This window comes from Capricornis sumatraensis, chromosome 10 (assembly GCF_032405125.1).
Source record: "Capricornis sumatraensis isolate serow.1 chromosome 10, serow.2, whole genome shotgun sequence".
In the NCBI taxonomy this organism is placed as follows: Eukaryota; Metazoa; Chordata; class Mammalia; order Artiodactyla; family Bovidae; genus Capricornis; species Capricornis sumatraensis.
The window spans coordinates 17,550,842-17,571,432 of record NC_091078.1 but is presented as its reverse complement, the minus strand read 5'-3'; the positions used below and the strand labels follow the sequence as shown (position 1 = coordinate 17,571,432).

The 20,591-nt window shown below is 47.0% G+C and overlaps 1 protein-coding gene across 1 annotated transcript in view; it reads left to right on the top strand.

Moving 5' to 3' along the window:
* Window positions 1-20,591, top strand: part of CDH23 (cadherin related 23) — a 388,322-nt gene that overhangs the window by 226,293 nt on the left and 141,438 nt on the right. The window contains exon 14 of the mRNA XM_068981694.1: window positions 10,376-10,440. Within this exon, the coding sequence (XP_068837795.1) occupies window positions 10,376-10,440 (65 nt within the window). The remainder of the gene's footprint in view (window positions 1-10,375; window positions 10,441-20,591) is intronic.

Below are 20,591 nucleotides of genomic sequence, written 5' to 3'. Positions count from 1 at the left end.
GTTAGAACTATGCATGGTAAGATGAATACTGGCTCCGCTTGGACGGCAGGTTCCTATGTGCCAGGCATGGGTCTAAGGCACCTAAAATCCCCACACCAATCCTATGAGGCAGGTACTGTCATTAGCCCCATTTTGCAGATGAGAAACTGAGGATTAGAGTGGATGTGACCATGGTTGTTGACAAATAGGCCAGGAAAGGAAGTCAGAGGCCACAGAGGCTGGCCCACATCAGGCCTCAGGGATGCTACAAGCAGTTGGGACTGTCTTCAGTGCCCTGGGAGCCTTCTAAACTGGAGAATGGTGTCCCATGTGGCCAGATGCTCCGTCTGGCTCTGGAGGAGGATGGGCTGCTAGCATCAGAGGAGAAGCAGGCAGACGGTCAGGAGGCTGTGCAGCATGTGGGCCAAGAAGCCAGGGTCTTCCTCAGAGTCCCACAGCTGATGGTTTGGGCAGAAGCTGGACCAGAACCCAGATCTCGGGTTCGAGGGATTTTTCCCCTTTTGGAGGGATTTTCACGACCCTGCACAGAGCCACAGGTCCTTTTGAGGGCCTTGGTGCTGGCCTCCCAGGGAGAAAGACATTTCTCACCCTCCAACAGGCAGAGCAGAGGGGCTCTACCCATGTCCCACTGGTTGTTGACTCCCGTAGGGAAGGTGGGACTGAGACATCCTGAGGCCTTCTCTGCACTCAGTACTAGGACCACAGGTAGTGCGGCTTGGGCATGTGCCATGGAATGGTGGCTGTCCACCCCAGGTCCACCACCCACTGGGTCCCCATGCTTTCCTAACCACCCTTCTCCTCGGCGACTCACCTGATCATGGGCTCTGAGCCTCTGTCCCCAGCCTCCCCAGTAGCACTCATGTCCTAAAGCCTCCTCACACTCAGAAGGCCAAGAACAGGCCCCGGGGACTTTCCTAAGTGTATCTTTCTTCCCATGGCCCACAGCCTCCCCGGGGTCTCTCCTGCACCCTCTCGCTCACTCCCTAGTCCCACTGCCCACCCGGAGCACTCACCTTCTTACCTTACATGAAGTCCAGTGGGAGGCCTTTCCTTCCTGTCATTTCTTTACTGCTGTCATTTCTTCTCCTCCCAGGAGAGTGGCACCCCACCCCTGGGCCAAGAACCCCCAGGAAGGTACTCACAGCAACAACTTCTAGCCAAACCTCATTTGCCCACCCCTCACCATGCCCTCACCCATGAGCCCTGGCTTCCTTCTTGGATCAGATAGCTTCCTTCTGAGATGACGACAGAAATGACACACCAAGCATTTCGCCAGAAGTGGGGGCAGACCAGATGATATTTCCTGGCCATAGGCTTTGTATCCTAAAGAGAAGCCGAAATCCTCGTCCACAGCCCCATGGGAGGGAGCGTGGCAATAGGGGAGAGGGCCTACTCAGGCCAAGTGGAGGCCACCCCAGCCTCTGGGATACTGGGTTCCTCCAGTGGAGTCCCTCCCTGCCTCACACAGCAACAACCCCCAACCACCAACAACCCCCGGCAAGCTTGCAAGAGTGCAGTTAATCTTACGTAGTTTAAAGAGTTATTCAGAGGGGCTCAGTGAATGATAAATGTGGAAAGCATTACCAGTGAAGCACCGGGGCTCCGTGGAGCTGTTTAAAAATGCATTCCCCCATGTAAATTTCTGCTCCATCAATCCTTATGACATGTCAAACATTGCTATTGTTTCCTGAACAAATTGTACCGTGTGCCCTTCTCTGCAGATTTGTGCACGGGAGCAGAACTGCTCGCTGGTGCCCACTGCCTGCCATGGCTGCCGGGACCCGGGGCTGCTGGGGAAGGCAGCTGGGCCCGCCTTGCTTCAGAGCAGAAGCCCATGCGGGGCATCTGGGCAAGCGTGCATAACGGGAGTGCGGACGCTGGTGGGGAGTGATTGAGTGTATGCTGCCAGCTGCCGGCCCCAGGGAGAGGTGCCCAGGTGGCTGGGGAAGGGGTGTGGAGGGGCCACGGGGGCTGAGGCTGGGGTCAGGGTTGGGGTGGCTCGAGACTGAGGGCAGGCGCAGATGCTCGTGTGTTGGCGTGTGTGAGTATGTGGCAGGATGTGGTCCCCCTCAGCCAGACAGGTTTTGGTGAGAGTATGTGAGCACAGGGAGGTATGGGGAGCTGCCCAAGACACAGGGAGGGAGAGAGAGAGGGTGTGTGGCGAGGGGTGTGTGCATGTGTGTGTAGAGAAGAGACAGTGAGGTAGAGGAAAGTGAGACGGCATAGGATGGATGAGAGAAGACACAAGAGCAGGACTTTCTAGCTATAAAGAAGGGCAGAGGGTGTTTAGAAACATGAGCGAGAAGGGCATCTGCCCGAGGGAGGCGATCAGGGTATCAGAGTGCAGCAGCTTCTGCTGAGCAGTAGTTAGAGGCAGACCCGAGGGGGCCTGAGCAGATAGGAGTCAGGTTGGGGCATAAGGCCCAGCATCAATGGATGGGCATCTGCAAAGCCATGATGAGGGATGACAGGATGGTTTGGGGACCCATGGAAATGGCATCAGCAAGCATGCAAGGGAGGCCCCTGGCCCAGGGCAAATGAATGGAAGAGGGTGAGAGATGGTGTCTACTCACTGTCAAAATAGGCTGGGTCAGGAGGGAGCTTTGGGAAAGAGACAAGAGGACCTGACCGCTGTTGACATGGCAGGTCCCTGGGAGTCGGGGTGAGATGCTATGATGATCATCAGAGGGCAGGGAGCTGGGCTGAGTATAGAGCCCTGCCATCCAAGTTGAAGGGAGAGTTACATCCCCAAGGCGCTAGGGAAAAGCCCTGTGCAAATCAGTATGGTGCCCACAGCCACCAGGCTGCCCCAGTCTTTAGCAGCTGGCAGCCTCCCCGAGTCTAGGCCCGGAGCCACCTGCACACACCAAGACTAAGCTTGGGTGGGACGAGATGGACGGGGGGACTTGCTTTAAGGGCCAGGTGTCTTGGCTGAGGAAACCACGCCAGAAGCCTCTGTGTCCTCTGTGATGGGTACAACCAGAATCGCTGGAGCCCACCCACTCCAGGCAGAGGCTGGAGGCAGAGCCTCTGAAGGAAAAGACTGCCTGTGGGGGCCTCATCTCCAGCGTGGGGACAGTGGCCTGGTGGGAGCCACTGGATCCCGTGGCTGAGCTCTCAAATGCAGGAGGACGCCTCTCCCTGGCCCTGCCAACGGGGGACGGGTGCAGGGGAGGGGAGTGGCTGAGAGCACCTGTCTTGCAGTTGACTGTATTGGGTTCATGTCCTGGTACTGTTTGACCTTGGGCAAGTTGACCGACCTTTCTGAGCCTCAGTTCCTTCCATCTGTGAGACAGAAATAATACTGGTGCTGGTCCCATAGGACTCTGAGGAGGAGAGGATGAAATAAAGCACGGGAAATGCCAGGCACAGCTCCTGACACACAGTAAGTGCTCAAAGGGAAATGGCAGGGGGTCCTTTGCCCCCCGCCCCACCCTAGAGCCAGGAGAGAGTTGGATGTTTCTGACACAGCCTGGCCCGTCTGGGGATGGCTATTCCCCCACTGCAGGTTCTCCTTGTCTTAACCTTTGGAATTTCCCCCCCGTGTATTTATTTTTTCTCCTTTTTGTCAGCAGAAGAAAATTACACTTCTGCCGGCATTGTCCATCACAGAAATAAGCACTCTTGGATGCAATTATAAAGGCCCAAATGAGGAAATTAGTTTTGCTAGTAATGCCAGTGTTGGGGAGAATCGGAGGAGATGCCTTATATATCAGGCCCTGGGCAGCAGCCAGTCCCAGCCGCACCGTCTCCCTCGAACGGACCACAGGGACAGATGCTGACCTGCCGGTGGTCTTCCTGGGCTGCAAACGCTTCTGCTGGGGGAGGCAGAGATAGTCTGAGCCACCTCCAGGCCTCAGTGAGGGCAGTTCTCACCAGGATCTACCGGGCTTCTCGGTGTCTAGCCATGACTGCCCTGTGGACCCGAGTCCACTTTGCCAAGGAGCCTCTCACAGACAAATCGATCTAAACCAGCAACCCCAGTCACCTGCTAGCCCATCTTCTGTATTTCCGCAGCGTTCTTGCCACTGTCTGTCATTTAGCTATTTCTCTCCTCCGTTATTGTCTATCTCCGCTTTCTGATTGTAAGTCACATTCCAGCAAGGGCGTTGTCACACTTACGACTGTGGCATAAGGCCTGGCATGGTAGCTGGCACACTGGAAATGTCCGAAAGTGTTTACCGAGTACGTGACTGAGCACAAGTCTGGTCATCATCTTGGTGGAGGTTGTTTCTGAGGTGTGCCAGGTGCCCCCCCATCTGCCCCTCCAGACCCAGCGTGCCCTTCTCACCTGCCCTGCACGTGCCGCAGGCTGACTGCGAGGGCCCTTCACGGAGTGCTTGCCTCCACCCCACTTGCCTCTGGGGTTTGGTCAGTACACAGCTTGGACAAGAGATCTGAGCATGGGAGACTCACTGGAGATGCTTTATGAACCCCAGCCCTGCCTCCTGGGCCACGCAAGGAACCCCTGCTGGGCTGATGGGGAGCATTAGCCCCACCCCCAGAAGGAAGGCCAAGCTAGCCCTCAGTGTCTGGCAATGAAAATCCCAGACTTTACTAAATTTGGCAAAGATTTTGAGCCCTGTGCCAGGCACACCAGGGGACACAGAAATAAGGTACAGACTTGTCTGTCAAGGGGAGGGAACGGGACACACAGAGGTGGATTTCAGGAATGGCGGACTGTTCCCAAACCAGTCCAGCAAGGGGCTCTCAGGCCAAGAGCAGCGAGCAGACAGGGAGCTCCCTAAGGGAGGGGGCTCTAGGGGTGGGCTCTGAGCAGGGGCACAGAGTGTGGACAGCAGTTATGGCTGACCAGGCAGGAGGATGCTTTGGGTGCATCAGGGAGACCTGGATATAGAATCACCAAGGCCAGCGGGACTGTGCCTTGATGCCACGGTCCCCAGGTTTTGCCATCTTATCCCTGGGCCTCTTGTGAGCATCTTGGCAAGTGGCAGAATGCGCTAGTATGTAACTGTGGGTGACACTCTAGCCCAGGTGGGATAGCAGCGGGGTCACACAGGCGTCAGAGGGAGGACCAGGAGCTCAGCTCAGGGGCCCACCTGGAACCCTGGTTCTGCATTTCTTAGAGTCACCAGGTACAGTGTGAGAGCCACCCATCCTGGCCATCCCCTTCCCCCATCCTTGCAGCCCTCTGACTGGCCTGCGAGATCCCGGGGGTGACCCTTTAGGGAGACAGAGCGTTCCCAGAACGTGGCAGGAAGGAGGGGGTGTTCATGGCCTGAGGAGGACATTTGTTCTCTCTGCACTGGCCCCTGGTCACTCCTCAAACCCACCTTCTTAAAGGGGAGCCAGTGGTCACTGTCTGGCACCTAATTCATCTGTTGATTTTTCCATTGTTCAGACACGAAGCAAGGTCTGGGAAGGAGGTTGTTGTGGAAAGTACAGTAACCAGCAATAAGGGGCTGGGACAGAGCCCTGCCTGCACGGGACAGGTTGCAGGCGGGTAGCGGAGCAGGCAGGACCGAGCTGCTCCCTGGCTTCCACAGGATGGAGCTCCCAGGGCCTTTCCCAGAAGGTGCTAAATGGTTTTCAGCACAGGGATTTGGAAGCCAGCTCCGTTGCTTAGCAGCTGTGACATCTCGGGCAAGTTCCTTATCATCCTGTCTCTTTCCTTGATTGTTAAAGACAGGATCCGAGGGCTATTTAAGCACCTACCATGTATGGATGTGGTCAGAAATAAAACAATCTGCCATTGGAACTTTGGACTTTGGCACATTGAAACATGTGCCATTGGGAACAGTCTGCCATTCCTGAAATCTGCCTCTGTGTGTCCCGTTCCCTCCCCTTGACAGACAAGTCTGTACCTTATTTCTGTATCCTCTGGTGTGCCTGCCTGGCACAGGGCTCAAAATCTTTTTTGAGTTAAGTGTATAGTATACCTTAACCTGTGTGGTGTGTATCTGGATGCAGGTGGAGCTACAGATGATAGAGATCTGAGCTTTCCTGAGCCCTCCTTATGTCCAGGCCCCACAACCCCACCCTGGCACAGCTTCAGCCTTCTGTGCAGGCAGGGCTGGGAATGTCTCTGGCAGGGTGGAGCCCTGACCCAGCCTTGGGGAGCTGCACATGGTCCAGCTGAGATGAGGCCGGAGCTGGCAGCAAAGCCGGGGTGCATGGCTAAGGATGAATGTAGAGGAGGGTCTCCAGCAGGGCTGCCTAGCGGGTCAAATTTGCTGCCTTGTCCCGGGCACAGGGCCCCTAACTGGCCGCACTACAGCCTGGCCCTGGCCCGAGCACCCCAGCCAGGCCCTCCCTCTGTGTCAGTCCCGGCTGCTCCCACCCTGGCAGGCGCACGAAAGCAGCTTTTCGTCTTCATATTATTCTGCTTCATGCACTTGAAAAATGAAAGTTCTCCCTCTCCTCTTCACCAGGCATACATATTTCATACGGTCATTAGACGGTGGCAGTAAAGGACTCACAAATCTTTCCTGGTCAGCATCGGCGGCCTGGGCAGGCAGCAAGAGGCCCCCCGGGAAAGAGGTCACCGTGGGAACCAGGGCTGTGCTCAGCCCACTCGGGGAGGGAGTGGGGACTCGGAGGGGTGGTAGAGGCCAGTGTCGGCCTAGAGACAGAAGACAGTCCCATCTTATACCCAGGGGCTCATCACCTAATTTCCCTGAGCCTCAGGGTGAAGGGGACTGGATGGGGGTCCTCAGGGGCCCTCCCCACTCTAGCAGGCCAAGTGCAGTTCCATAGGACACAGCGATGTGAAGGGCCTCTCCCCAGGGTCCTGATGTGACCTTCAGGAGCAGGAAACCCCCACTCTGCTGACACCTCTGGGCCTCGCCGCTCCTTTTCCCTCTCCTCTTTGCCCCTCCCTTTTCCTTAGAATCCTCTCTTCTCCTCGCCTTTGCCCCATCTCTCCACCGCTCCCTTCTTGCTAGAATTGGTTCACTCGTTTTCCAAGCATTTGTGAAGCACCTGCTGGGTGCTGGCACCATCTAGGCTGGGAGGTGAGCCCGGCAGACGTGGCTCTGCCCCTCTTGCTTCCCGAGAGCCTTTCCTTTGATAAATGAGAATGCCGAAGCCCCAGGGGATTGCTCTCTGGTCACACAATGACCTCGGCTGTTAATGCTGACCTGGAAGTAGCATCTCTAAATTACACTGACTCCTCGCCAAGGGGCTTGATGGCATCTGGTCGTCTCCTTCCCAGACCAGGCTACAGTTATTGTAGCTGTAATACCACACATGGTGCTTGATTGTTGGTGGAACCGGAGGGGCTTATGGGCACCTCCCCCATTTCTCTGGCCCCTGAAAGGAGAGATGATAGGTGGTGAGGGGTTGTGTTCTCTCTGCTGGAATAACCAGGCACCTCTCCGTCTGAGAACAGGTTCTCTTCCTGGTTTAGAAGCAAGAACACATTGAGGTGAAGGGTGTGGCAAGCTGATTCTGGGTTCAAATCCTAACTCTGCCACTTTTTGAGCTAAGAAGCCTCGAATGAGCTGTTTACCCTTTCTGTGCCTCAGTTTCCCCATCTGTAAACTGGAGGTAGTACTAATAATAGCGCCTACCAGGCGTGCTGCAGTCAGTGGGGTTGCAAAGAGTCAGACATGACCGAGTGACTGAACGGCAACAACATAGAGTCATCATGAAGATAAAATACGTGACAAGTTCAAGGAGCTGGTAAAGGCAGTTGTTGAGTGTCTCAGGCACAGGGGAGGGTCTGCCCGGGAGTCAGTCTTGGGTTGGAGGGTGGGTTGCATAGCTTGGCATTTACGTTTCCACTTACTTGCCTTGCGTGCCCTGAGAACCTGGGATGTGCTCAGAGCCTGGCCAGGGCGGCGAGAGGACAGAGGCCCACAGTCTGCTGAGCACAGTGGCGACGCTGTGTGGAAATTGGGTACAGAAGGCCGTCCTACAAAGCAGGCTGCCCACCACCCCTGGAGATGGCTTCCGTCTGGGTAACCAAGCCTTCCAGAAAACTAAGATTTTAACCCTTTGAGTATAAACATTTTTTTTTCCATTGAAATCATTTGGTATAGAAATATATCGTTTACTTCTCTGCCTTCCTGAACTGAACATACTGAACACAAATGAGCTTTTTTTTTTTTTTGAAAATGCAGGTTTATCATAAAGCACACAGAAGTAACAGATTTCACAGAACCTAGGAATTGTGAAAGGAATCTCAAAAAATATTTAGTACCAAGGTATTGAGTGAGAGGGAAATAGGGAGATACTGGTAAATGGGTACAAACGTTCAGTTTTAAGATGAGTAAGGTCTGAGGATCTAATGTATAACATGGTGGCTGTAGTAGATAACAGTGTGTTGTACAATTGAAATTTGCTGAGAGAGTAGAATTTAAGTGTTCTCACCAAACGGGGGGAAAAAAGGGAATCTGTAAGGTTATAGGTAATTAACTCAATAATGGGAATCTTTTCCATGGTCAGTTATGCCTCAATGTAATATCAGGACTTCCCTGGTGGCTCAGATGGTAAAGGATCTGCCTGCAATGCTGGAAACCTGGGTTCGATCCCTGGGTCAGGAAGATCCCCTGGAGAAGGGAATGGCTACCCACTCCAGTATTCTTGCCTGAAGAGTTCCAGGGACAGAGGGGCCTGGAAGGGTATAATCCATGGGATCACAAAGAGTCAGACATGATTGAGTGACTAACACTTCCACACTATAACATATTATCATAACTTATGTGTAATGAAGTTATAAAAATAATTTTCATTAATTACACCTCAGAACTAAAAAATAAGTATATTGAATATATTCAATTGATGTATTCTATAAAATATATTGAAACATATTTTTAGCAACAGAACCTTTATCCAACTGTGATCTTATCAAGACGCTGTGAGTGAAAAACAGATGACCCCAAGGTCAGCCCAAGGCCTTTCTCTCTGGTGTCTGGTGTCAGGAAGCAGTTTGCCCAGCTCTAGGGCAGTGCCCTGGGAGGGAGCAGAGGTCACAGTGCCTGGTATGGAGTACATGTTTACTAAGGAACTACGGAATAAACACTTGAATGGTGTCACTTAGCCTGCTCTGTGGATGTGACCACACCAGGGGCGATGCAGAAGCCCAGAAATCCCAGCCACGAAAGCCAAACCTCCACTGTAACTACCCTCATCCTGAGAAGGGAGGGGATGGTGAGGGTCAGGTGGCCCAAAGAAAGGAACCCTGGGCTCAGAGTAGGGAATCCCAGCTACTGCCCAGCTATGCTTGAGCCTCCTGATGACCTAGAGTGGTGACAGGGTTACACTGGACCTCACTGTGGTCTGGGCCTCAGTTTTACAATCTATGTGATGGGTACAAATGTGTATCTTTTTCCTCATGTTGTGACGGTTGTGAGGATAAAATGAGTAGTAATAAACATGGGTGGCCCTTGACAATATAAAGTGCTTGATAGCATTGTAGGCTGGCAGCGATCACCATTATTGCCATCATTGTTAGGCATAAGGCAGGTCGCTCTCCCTCTAGTTTCTCTTGACTGTCAGTGACAGAAATCCAACGTGGACCAGCCTGGATAAAACAGATCTTCTTGGGCTAACAAACCAAACTGAGGTGGGAAGGGGTGTCAGATTCAGAACTCTAGAACTACCAGGATCAGCCCTTCTTTTCATCCTCTCTCACATCCAGCAGCTCCCAGTTCACCGTCGTTCCAGCTTCACTGCCCCCAGAGGACCGTTCTTATCCCCAGCAGCAAGAAGAATCCCAGGGAAGGATTCTGATAGGCCCCAGCTGTGGTCAAGGACCACTCCCTGAGGTCATAGGCAGAGCAGCCCCTACTCAGACCACTTGTTCGAGCAGAGACAGACACCAAAGAAGATGGCTGGGGGGTCGGGCGGCAGACTGCTTCCAGCAGAAGAGGTTGCCAGCCAGATGACAGTCTGCCCAATGCATGCAGTGGATTATTCCCAGGGTTCAAGAAGGGGGAACACCAGAAATCTCCCCACAGGGCCTCCCCCTCTGGGTAGCATGTCTGCCTTGGAGGTTTGGGTGGCTGGAGGAGAGTCGCTGAAGGAAGCCACCAGATGGTTGAACCCACTGTCCCTTCTGAGATATTTTGCTAACCTACAAGTTGTGACCCCACGCCTCTGGTCCAGGGCCTCTCTCCACAGGTCCAAGCCCTGTGAGCATCTGCAGAGAATGTCTGACATGAGTCCAGAAGGGTGCTTTCCCAAAGTTAGAGATCTAGGGAGAAGACCGATCCTCTGGAACTGAGCACTCCAGTATTAAATCTCCATTTGTGATACTGAAAACCTTATTAAACCACATGGCTCTAGAAAGTTCTGCCTGAGCCTGAGGAACCATCTGGGAAAAGCATGGATTCACTGTGGACATTTCCTGGTGACACTGGGAGCCTCAGCTGGTTCAGGCAGTAATGACTTCTTGTTCTTACCGTTTCAGGCAACAGACAATGATGTGGGCACCTTTGGGGAGGTCAACTACTTCTTCAGCGATGACCCTGACCGGTGAGCACCCCCCCAAACCCCCACAGTGGCCCGCTGCCACTCACCTGGCCCAGGACACTTCTTGGTGCCCAGAAAAAGAGCTGTGCCCCTGTGGCCAGGGAACTGGGCTGGGAGTCAGAACTCATGGGCACCGCTGCTGGTTTGGCCCTGGTTGTGACACAGTGTTGCTCACATCCCCAAAACTCTCTGGGGCATGGTTTCACTGACCCCCAAAAGTAGATTTTAGTTTGGGGAATAAAGAAGCTTTTTTTTTTTCTTTTACTTTCTTTTTTTTATAATTTGCCTAATATCTTTATTTTACAAGGGGGACATTTAAGCCAATGGAGAAAAATAACCATTTAAACAAACTTTTTCCTCTCCTTTCCTTCTGTTGAAAAATGAAAATCAAATAACGGATTTTCCCTTTTGCTTTAGTTTCTAAAAATCTTAGAGTGCAATTGTATGTACATTTTTTTAACTCTTCAATATTTTCTTTTAATTTAATTTTCATTTTATTATTGGGGTATAGTTGATGAGCTTCCCTGGTGGTTCACACAGTAGAGAGTCTGCCTGCAATGCTGGAGACCCAGTCCCTTGGTTGGGAAGATCCCCTGGAGAAGGAAATGGCAACCCTACTCCAGTATTCTTGCCTGGAGAATCTCACGGACAGAAGAACCTGGCGGGTTACAGTCCACGGGGTCACAAAGAGTCAGACGTGACTGAGCAACTAACACATAGTTGATTTACAATGTGTTAGAGTCAGCTCTACAGTGGAGTGATTCAGTTATATAAATACATATATCCATTCTTTGTCAGATTCCTTTCCCATATAGGTTATCATAGAATATTGAGTAGAGTTCCTTGTGCTAGGCAATAGGTCCCTGTTGATTTTGCATACAGTGCTTTGTATGTGTTAATCCCAAACACCTAATTTATCCTTTTCTCTACCTTTCCCCTTTGGTTACTATGAGTACGTTTTTGAAGTCAGTGAGTCTGTTTCTGTTTTGTAAATAAGTTTATTTGTATCATCTTTATATTCCATATGTAAGGGATATCACATGATATTTGTCTTTCTCTGACTTACCTTACTTAGTTTGATTATCTCTAAGCCCTGCCGCAAATGGCATTATTGCGGTCTTTGTTACGGCTGAATAGCATTCCATTGTATATGCATACCACATCTTCTTTATCCGTTCCTCTGTCAGGGGACTTTTAGATTGCTTCTATGTCTTGGCTATTGTAAATAGTTCTGCAGTGAACACTGAGGTGCATGGTATCTTTTGAATTATGGGTTCTCTGGATATGCAGCCAGAAGTAGGATTGCTGGATCGTACTTTAGCTCGATTTTTAGTTTTTTAGGGAACATGCATTCTATTCTCCATAATGGTTGTACCAATTTACATTCCCACCAAAGGTTTTATTTTCTCCACACCCTCTCCAGCATTGTTGACAGACTTTTTGATGCTAGCCATGCTGACTGCTGTGAGGTGATACCTCACTGTAGTTTTGATTTGCATTTCTCTAATAATTAGTGATGTTGAGCATCTTTTCATGTGCTGTTTGGCCATCTGTCCTCTTTGAAGAAAGGTCTATTTAGATCTTCTGCCCATTTTTTAATTGGGTGGTTTGAGGTTTTGTTGTTGTTGTTTTTTAATTGAGCTACATGAGCTGTTTGTAGATTTTGATGATTGATCCCTTGTCAGTCACTTCCTTTGCAAATATTTTCCCCCATTCTGTGGGTTGTCTTTTCGCTTTGTTTACAGTTTCCTTTACTGTGCAAAAGCTCTTAAGTTTAATTAGATTCCATTTTTTTATTTTTGTTTTTACTTTCATTACTGTAAAGATAGATCCAAAAACGTTGTTGCTATGCTATATATCAGAGTATTCTGCCTACATTCTCTTAGAGTTCTATAGTGTCCAACCTTAAGTTTAGGTCTTTACTCCATTTTGAATTTATTTTTGCATGCAGTATTAGAGAATGTTCTAAATTCATTCTTTTACAAGTAATATCGAGTTGTCCAAGAACCATTGTTGAAGAGACTGTCTTTTCTCTGTTGTATATTTTTGTATACTTTGTGATAGGTTAATTGACCATTGGTGCATGGATTTATTTCCAGGCTTTCTAGCCTATTCCATTGATCTATATTTCTGATTTTGTGCCAATACCATACTCTTTTGATTACTGTAGTTTTGTAGAAGAGTCTGAAGTCTAGGAACCTGATTCCTGCAGCTCCATTTTTCTTTCTCAGGATTACTTTGGTTATTTGGGGTCTTTTGTGTTGCCATACAACTTTAAAAAACATTTTTGTTTTAGTTTTGTGGAGGGAAAAAGCATTGGTAATTTGATAAGGATTGCATTGAATTTGTAGATTGCCTTGTATAGGATAGTCAAAATTAATTCTCCAAATCCAAAAATGTGATGTATCTTTCCCTCTGTTTGTGTCATCTTTGATTTTTTTCATCAACCTCTTATAGTTTTTAGAGTACAGATCTTTTGCTTCTTTAGTAGGTTTATTCCTATTTTATTCATTTTGATCCGATAGTAAATGAGATTGTTTCCTTAGTTTCTCTTTCTGATCTTTTGTTGTTAGTGTATAGAAATGTACTAGTATATAGATTTCTCTGTATTAATTTTACGTCCTGGAACTTTGCCAGACTCATTGATGAGCTCTGATAGTTTTCTGGTGGAATCTTTAGTATTTTCTATATATATTATCACGTCATCTGCAAAGAGTGACAGTTTTACTTCTTTTCCAGTTTGGATCCCTCTTATTTCTTCTTGTTCTCTGATTGCTGTGGCTAGGACTTCAAAACCTGTTGAATAAAAGTGACGAGAGTGGACGTCCTTGTCTTTTCCTAATCTTAGAGGAAATGCTTTCAGCTTTTCACCAGTGAGTACAATGTTAGCGGTGGGTTTGTCATATATGGCCTTTATTATGTTGAGGTCGGTGCCCTCTCAGCCCACTTTCTGGAGAGTTTTATCATAGATGATTGTTGAATTTTATCAAAAGCTTTTTCTGTATATATTGAGATGATTGTAAGATTTTTATTCTTCAATTTGTTAATGTGGTGTATCCCTCTGATTGATTTGCAGATATTGGAAAGTCCTAGCATCTGTGGACATAACTCCCATTTGATCATGGTGTATAATCCTTTTAATGTAGTGTTGGGTTCAGTTTGCTAGTATTTTCTTGAAGATTTTTGAACTCGTGTTGTTCTTCAGTGATATCGGGCTGTAATTTTTGTTTTTTTGATATCTTTTTGTGGTTTGGGGATCAGAGTGATGGTGGCTTCATGGAATGAGCTTGGGAGTTGTCCTTCCTCTGCAGTTTTTCAGGAGAGTTTCAGAAGGATAAGTGGTTAACTCTTCTCTAAATGCTTGATAGAATTTGCCTGTGAAGACATCTGGTCCTGGACTTTCGTTTGCTGGAAGTTTTTAAGTCAGTTTCAGTTTCAGTGCTTGTGACTCATCTGTTCATGTTTTCTATTTCTTCCTGGTTCAGTTTTGGGAGAGAGTACCTTTCTAAGAATTCGTCCATTTCTTCTGGGTTGTCCATTTTATTGGCATATAGTTGTTTGATGTGCTCTCTTATGATCCTTTGTATTTCTGTGGTGTCAGTTGTAACTTCTTTTCATTTCTAATTTTATTGATTTGAGCTCTCTCCCTTTTTTCTTGATGAGTCTGGCTAAAGGTTTATCAGTTTTGTTTTGTTTATCTTTCCAGAGAACCAGATTTTAGTTTCGTTGTTCTTTTCTATCATTTTCTTTGTCTCTATATTTTTTATTTCTGCTCTGATCTTTATAATTTCTTTCCTTCTCACTTTGGGTTTTGTTCTCTCTCTAGTTGCTTGAGGTGTAAGGTTGGGTTGTTTAATTTGAGATTTGTCTTGTTTCTTAAGGTGAGAGTGTATTGCTACAAACTTCTCTCTTAGAAGTGTTTTTGCTGCATCCCATTGGTTTTGAATCCTGTTTTTGTTGTCAGTCTCTAGGTACTTTTGAAACTTTTCTCTTTAATTTCTTCAGTGATCCATCGGTTGTTTAGTAACATATTGTTTAGCCTCCACATGTTTGTGTTTTTACAGGGTGGTTGTTTTTCTCTGTAGTTGATTACTAATCTCATAGCATTGTGATCTAAAAAAATGCTTGATATGTTTTTAACTTCCTTAAATTTAGTGAGGCTCACTCTGTGGCCCAGCATGAGATCTATCCTAGAGAATGTTCCAATGTGCACTTGAGAAGAAAATGTATTCTGTTCACTTTGGATGGAATTTTCTATAAATATCAAATAAATCCATCTAGTCAATTGTGTCATTTAAGGTCTATATTTGTTCCCTTATTGATTTTCTGTCTGGTTGATCTGTCCACTGATGTAAGTGGAGTGTTAAAGTCCCCCACTATTGTGTTACTGTCAATTTCTTCTCTTACGGCTGTTAGCATTTGGCTTATATATTGAGGTTCTCCTATGCTGGGTGCATATATATTTACGATTGCTGTATCTTCTTCTTGAATTAATCCCTTGATCATTATGTAGTGTCCTTCTTTGTCTGTTATAACAGTCTTCATTTTAAAGTCTATTTTGTCTGATATAAGCATTGCTACTCCAGCTGTCTTTTGATTTTCATTTGCATGGAATATCTTTTTCCATCCTTCCACTTTCAGTCTGTCTCCGTACCTAGATCTGAAGTGGGTCTCTTTTAGATAGCATAGGTGCATGCTAAGTTGCTTCAGTCATTTCCAGCTACTGTGACCCCATGGACCGTAGCCCGCCAGGCTACTGTGTCCATGGGATTCTCCAGGCAAGAATTCTGGAGTGGGTTGCCATTTCCTCCTCCAAGATAGCATATATATGGGTCTGTTTTTAGTATCCATTCAGCCAGTCTGTGTCTTTTGGTTGGAACATTTAGTCAATTTACATTTAAGGTAATCTTTGATGATTATGTTCTTTTTGCCATTTTGTTGATTGTTTGGGATTTGTTTCTGTAGGTTTTTTTGTTCCCTTCCTCATTTGTTCTCTTTTGTGATTTGATGACTGTCCTTGGTCTCATGTTTGGATTACTTTCTTGTGTGTGTTGTAGATCTTTCTATTGTAGATGTTTGGCTTGTTGTTACTGTGAGGTTTTGATGTAGCAGTCTAGATATAAACAAGATTGTTCTGAGTTTCTGGTCTCTTAATTTCAAATGCATTTCCAGTACCCTGCATCTGTCCTCTTGTCTTCCCATGCTTGCTGGTTTTGATAAGGTATTTGTGTGTGGGTGACTTCCTACTTTTACTGTGTGTTTGTCTCTCCTGGTGAGCTTTCACATTTATAATTTTCTTGTCTCTAATTATGGCCTTTTCTTCTCCACCCAGAGCCATTCCTTTAGAATTTGTCATATAGCTGGTTTGGTGGTGCTGAATTCTTTATCTGTAAAGCTTTTGATTTACCCATTGCATATGAATGAAAGTCTTACTGGGTAGAGTATTGTTAGTTGTAGATTTATCCCTCTCATCATTTTAACTATATCATGCCACTCCCTTCTGGCCTGTAGAGTTTCTGCTGAAAAATCAGCTGATAATCTAATGGGTATTCCCTTATTTTTTTTCTTCTTGCTCCTTTTAGTATTTTTTCTCTGTCTTTAATTTTTGTCAGTTTAATGACTATGTGTCTTGACATGTTCCTCCTTGGTCTTATCCTGTGTGGAACTCTGCATGTCCTGAACTTGAGTGTTTCCTTTCCCATGTTAGGGAAGTTTTTAGCTATAATCTTGTCAAATATTTTCTCAGCCCTTTCTCTCTTTTCATCTGGGACCCCTAAAATCCAAATGTTGGTGTGTTTAACGTTGTCCCTGAGGCCTCTGAAACTGTCCTCATTTCTTTTCATTCTTTTTTCTTTATTCTGTTCTCCTGCATTGATTTCCATCACTCTCTCTTACGGCTCTCTTATTGTTCTTCTGCCTCATTTATTTTGCTCTTGATTCTTTCTAGTGTATTTTTCATTCCAGTTATTGTATTGTTCAACTGTGTTTGTTCTTTAGTACTTCTGGGTCTTTCTTAAGCATAGCTTGTGTCTTCTGGCTCTCTGCTTCTGTTCTTTTTCCAAGGTCTTGGGGATCATCTTTGGCATCATTATTCTGAATTCTTTTTCAGAAAGATTGCCTATCTCTACTTTACTTAGTTGGTCTTCTGGAGTTTTATCTTGTTCTTTCAGACGGAACATATTCCTCTGCCATCTCATTTTGTCTGACTTTCTCTGTTTGTGACCTTTCTCTTCAGGCTGCAGGACTGTAAGCTTCTCTTGCTGCTGGTGTCTGCCCCCTTGTGGGTGAGGTTGGTCCAGGGGCTTGTGCAGGCTTCCTGGTGGGAAAGACTGGTGCCTGCCCACTGGTTGGTACAGCTGAGTCTTGTCCCTCTGATGGGCAAGACCATGTTAAAGACTGTTTAGAGGTGGCTGTGGGATCAGGATGGCTTCAGGCAGCCTGTCTGCTGATGAATTGGGCTGTGTTCCCATCCCGTTGGTTGTTTGACCTGAGGTGTCCCAGCACTGGAGCTTGCGGGCTGTTAGATAGGTAGGGCTAGGTCTTCGTGCCAAAATGGCGACTTTCGGGAGAGTTCATGCCAATGGATATTCCCTGAGGTTTCTGCCTCTGGTGTCCTTGCCTGCACTGTAAGCCAGAGCCGACCTCCACCTCCCCAGGAGATCCTCCAAGACCCACAGGTAGGTCCTGCCCAGGCTTCTTTGCCCAGGGCCCCAGTGCACAGGAAGCTTTGTGTGCACCCTCCAAGAGTGGAGTCTCTATTTCCCCTAGTCCTGTAGAACTCCTGTACTCAAGCCCCAGTGGCCTTCAAAGCCAAATGCTCTGAGAGTTCCTCCTGATGCCAGACCTCCAGGTTAGGAAGCCTGATGTGGTGCTCAGGACTCTCACTCTTGTGGGAGTATAATTATTCTATGCAGTATAATTGGTTTCCAGTTTGTGAGTCACCTGCCCAGTAGGTATGGGATTTAATTACATCACGAAAGCACCCCTACTGCCATTGTGTTGCGGCTTCTACATTACTTTGGGTACAAAATACCTTTTTTAATGCTGCTAAAGTCGCTTCAATCGTGTCTGACTCTTTGCAACCCTACAGACTGTAGCCAGCCAGGCTCCTCTATCCATGGCAATTCTCCAGGCAAGAATACTGGAGTGGGTTGCCATGCCCTTCTCCAGGGGATCTTCCTGACCCAGGGATTAAACCCAGGTCTCCTGCATTGCAGGCAGATTCTTTACCACTGAGCCACCAGGGAAGCCCTCTTGTGTTGTTTTTTTTTAGTAGGTTGAGTCTTTTTTTTTTTTTTTTTTTTGATGGTGATTGTTCAGCAGTTAATTATGATTCTTGGTGTTTTCCTGAAAGGAGGTGAGCTCGTTTCCTCTACTCCACCATCTTCAGGAATAAATTCCTTGGGACCTCAGATGGTAAAGAATCCATCTGCAATGCAGCAGACCACGGTTCAATTCCTGGGTCAGGAATCCTTTGGGGAAGGGATAGACTACCCACTCCAGTATTCTTGAGCTTCCCTGGTAGCTCAGATGGTAAAGAATCTGCCTGCAATGTGGGAGTCCTGGGTTCAATCCCTGATTTGGGAAGATCCGCTGGTGAAGGGAATGATTACCCACTCAAGTATTCTGATCTGGAGAATTCCTTACAGTCCATGGGATTGCAAAGAGTTGGACACAACTGAGCAACTTTCACTGTCACTCTGGAAACACTACTGATATTACACCAGCAGCAACAGCAATGGCTGTATTTAGGAAGCCCTCACTATTCGTCAGGCTCTTTTGCAAGTGCTTTGCCCATGTTATGTGATGTAATCCTCACAACTAAATGCTGCAGGAACTTGGTGCTAAGCTCTCTTATTATCCCCACTTTACAGATGGGGAAACTATAGCCCAGAGAGGCTGTGTTACTTGCCCAGAGGCACTCGGCTGATAAGTGCCAGAGCCAGGACTCAGCATTTGGTCTTCATCACCAGGCTACACAACCTACAGCAGCGAGTTGTTTGACCATTAGGTGGGTGGGTGAGCTCTCCCCCTGACCTGTGCCAGCTTTGCTCTGTAACCCGCCAAGGTTCTGAGCCATCTCTTTGCCTTGTCTTCAGTTAAACTGAGCCAAGGTGAAGCCCTCTCATTTTCTACGTGATTGAAAGCCAGGCTGAATTCAGAGAGCATGTCTGTTTCTGAAAACGAAATGTCTGGTACATCTGGAAGCCAAACATAATGAGTAAGACAGTTGCTGTCAGCTTGGATTACTGGTCCCAGTTCCGTATAAATGACCAGGAGGAGACAGAGACTGTTAAGTGTACTTAACAATCCTCAGCTACTCTCCAGATGAAAGGAAGGATCCAACAATAGGACCAGTGCACAGGATGCCCCTGTCCCTTGGGACACCCAGGTTCATGTGGCCTTGTTCTGATCATCTTGGATTTTTCTCATCTTTTCCCATCTTCTGGGCTTAGGACTTTCCTGGTCTCAGAGCCAGGACCTTCCAGGCTTGGAGGCTGGCAGCTGTGGACAAGCTCAGAGCACACAAATGTCAACTGAGAGCTCAGAGGAGGTTCCTGAGGAAATCTTTAGAGGAGGAAGGTGGAAGGATGGTGTCACTGGACCTTACTGCTCCCTGGGAGACATTAGCCAGCCACTTACTCAAGACTCAGTCCCTCGAGTGGAAGACATGTTCCCAAGAGAGGACCAGCCACCCCTCCCCTTGCTGGAGGCTTTGCTGCCTTTTCAAAGCATTTTGGTGCAAAACTCTGGATGGAAGGATTTCTATTTTAATTTCCCCAATATATGTTATTTTCTTCGAGGTACAATTACATGTAATATTACATTCAGGTGTTCAACCTAGCGATGCAATATATGTTGCAAAATGATCACTACAATAAGTCTAGTTAACATCCATCACTGTCCATAGTTACAGTTCTTTTCCTGTGATAAAGAGTCTACTCTCAGCACCTTTCAAATGTGCAATACAGTATTATTAAGGATTGTCACCATGCTGTCTGTTATATCCTCATGACGTTTATTTCAGAACTAGAAGTTTGTACTTTTTGACCCCCTTTACTTGTCATTCCCATCCACCCCTGTAATGTACCCTGCCTCTAGTGACCACCAATGTTTTCTGTATTTATGAACTCTGTGTTTCTTTGTTGGCTTCCCTGGTAGCTCAGACAGTAAAGAATCCACCTGCCAGTGGAGGAAACGTAGGATACGCGAGTTCGATCCCTGAGTCAGGAAGATCCCCTGGAGAAGGAAATGGCAACCCACTCCAGTATTCTTGCCTGAGAAATCCCATGGACAGAGGAGCCTGGCAGTTATAGTCCATGGGGTCTCAAAGAGTCAGACATGACTGAGCGACTTTTTGTTTTAGATGGCACATATAAGTGAGATAATATGATGTTTGTCTTTCTCTTTTTCATTTCACTTAGCATACTGCCTTTAGGAGGCCTCTTCATGTCACAGATGGCAGGATTTCCTTCTTTTATGGCTGAATAATATTCCTCTGTGTGTGTGTGTGTGTGTGTGTACGTACGTGTATACACACACCACATTTTCTTTATCCATCATTCTTTGATTGACACTTACATTGTTTCCACACCTGACAGTTGTGAAAATGCTGCAGTGAACGTGGGTTGCAGGTATTTTTTTCAAATTACTGTTCTGTATTTTTTAGATAAGTGCCCAGTGGTGGGATTGCTGGGTCATATGGTAGCTCCATTTTTAGTTTTTTAAGGAACTTCCATGCTGTTTTCTGTAGTGGCTTCCCTAATTTATATTCCCACCAACAGTTCACAAGGGTTCCCTTTTTTCACATTTTTGCCAACACTTGTTACATCTTGGGGTTTTGGTTTGTTTTTTTTTTTTTTTGGTGATAGCCATTCTGACTGGTGTGAGGTAATATCTGACTGTGTTTTGATTTGCAGTTCCCTGATGATTAGTGGTTTGAGCATCTTTTCGTGTGCCTGTTGGCCATTTGTATACCTCCTTTGGGAAAAATAACTATACAAAGCCTCTGCCCATTTTTAAATTAGTTTGGTTTTCTGGTTTGTTTTTTTTTTTCCATTTTTTACTATTGAGTTATATGAGATCCTTACACGCATATTTTGGATATGAATGCTTTGTCACAGACATGATTTGCAAAAATATTCTAGTTTGTA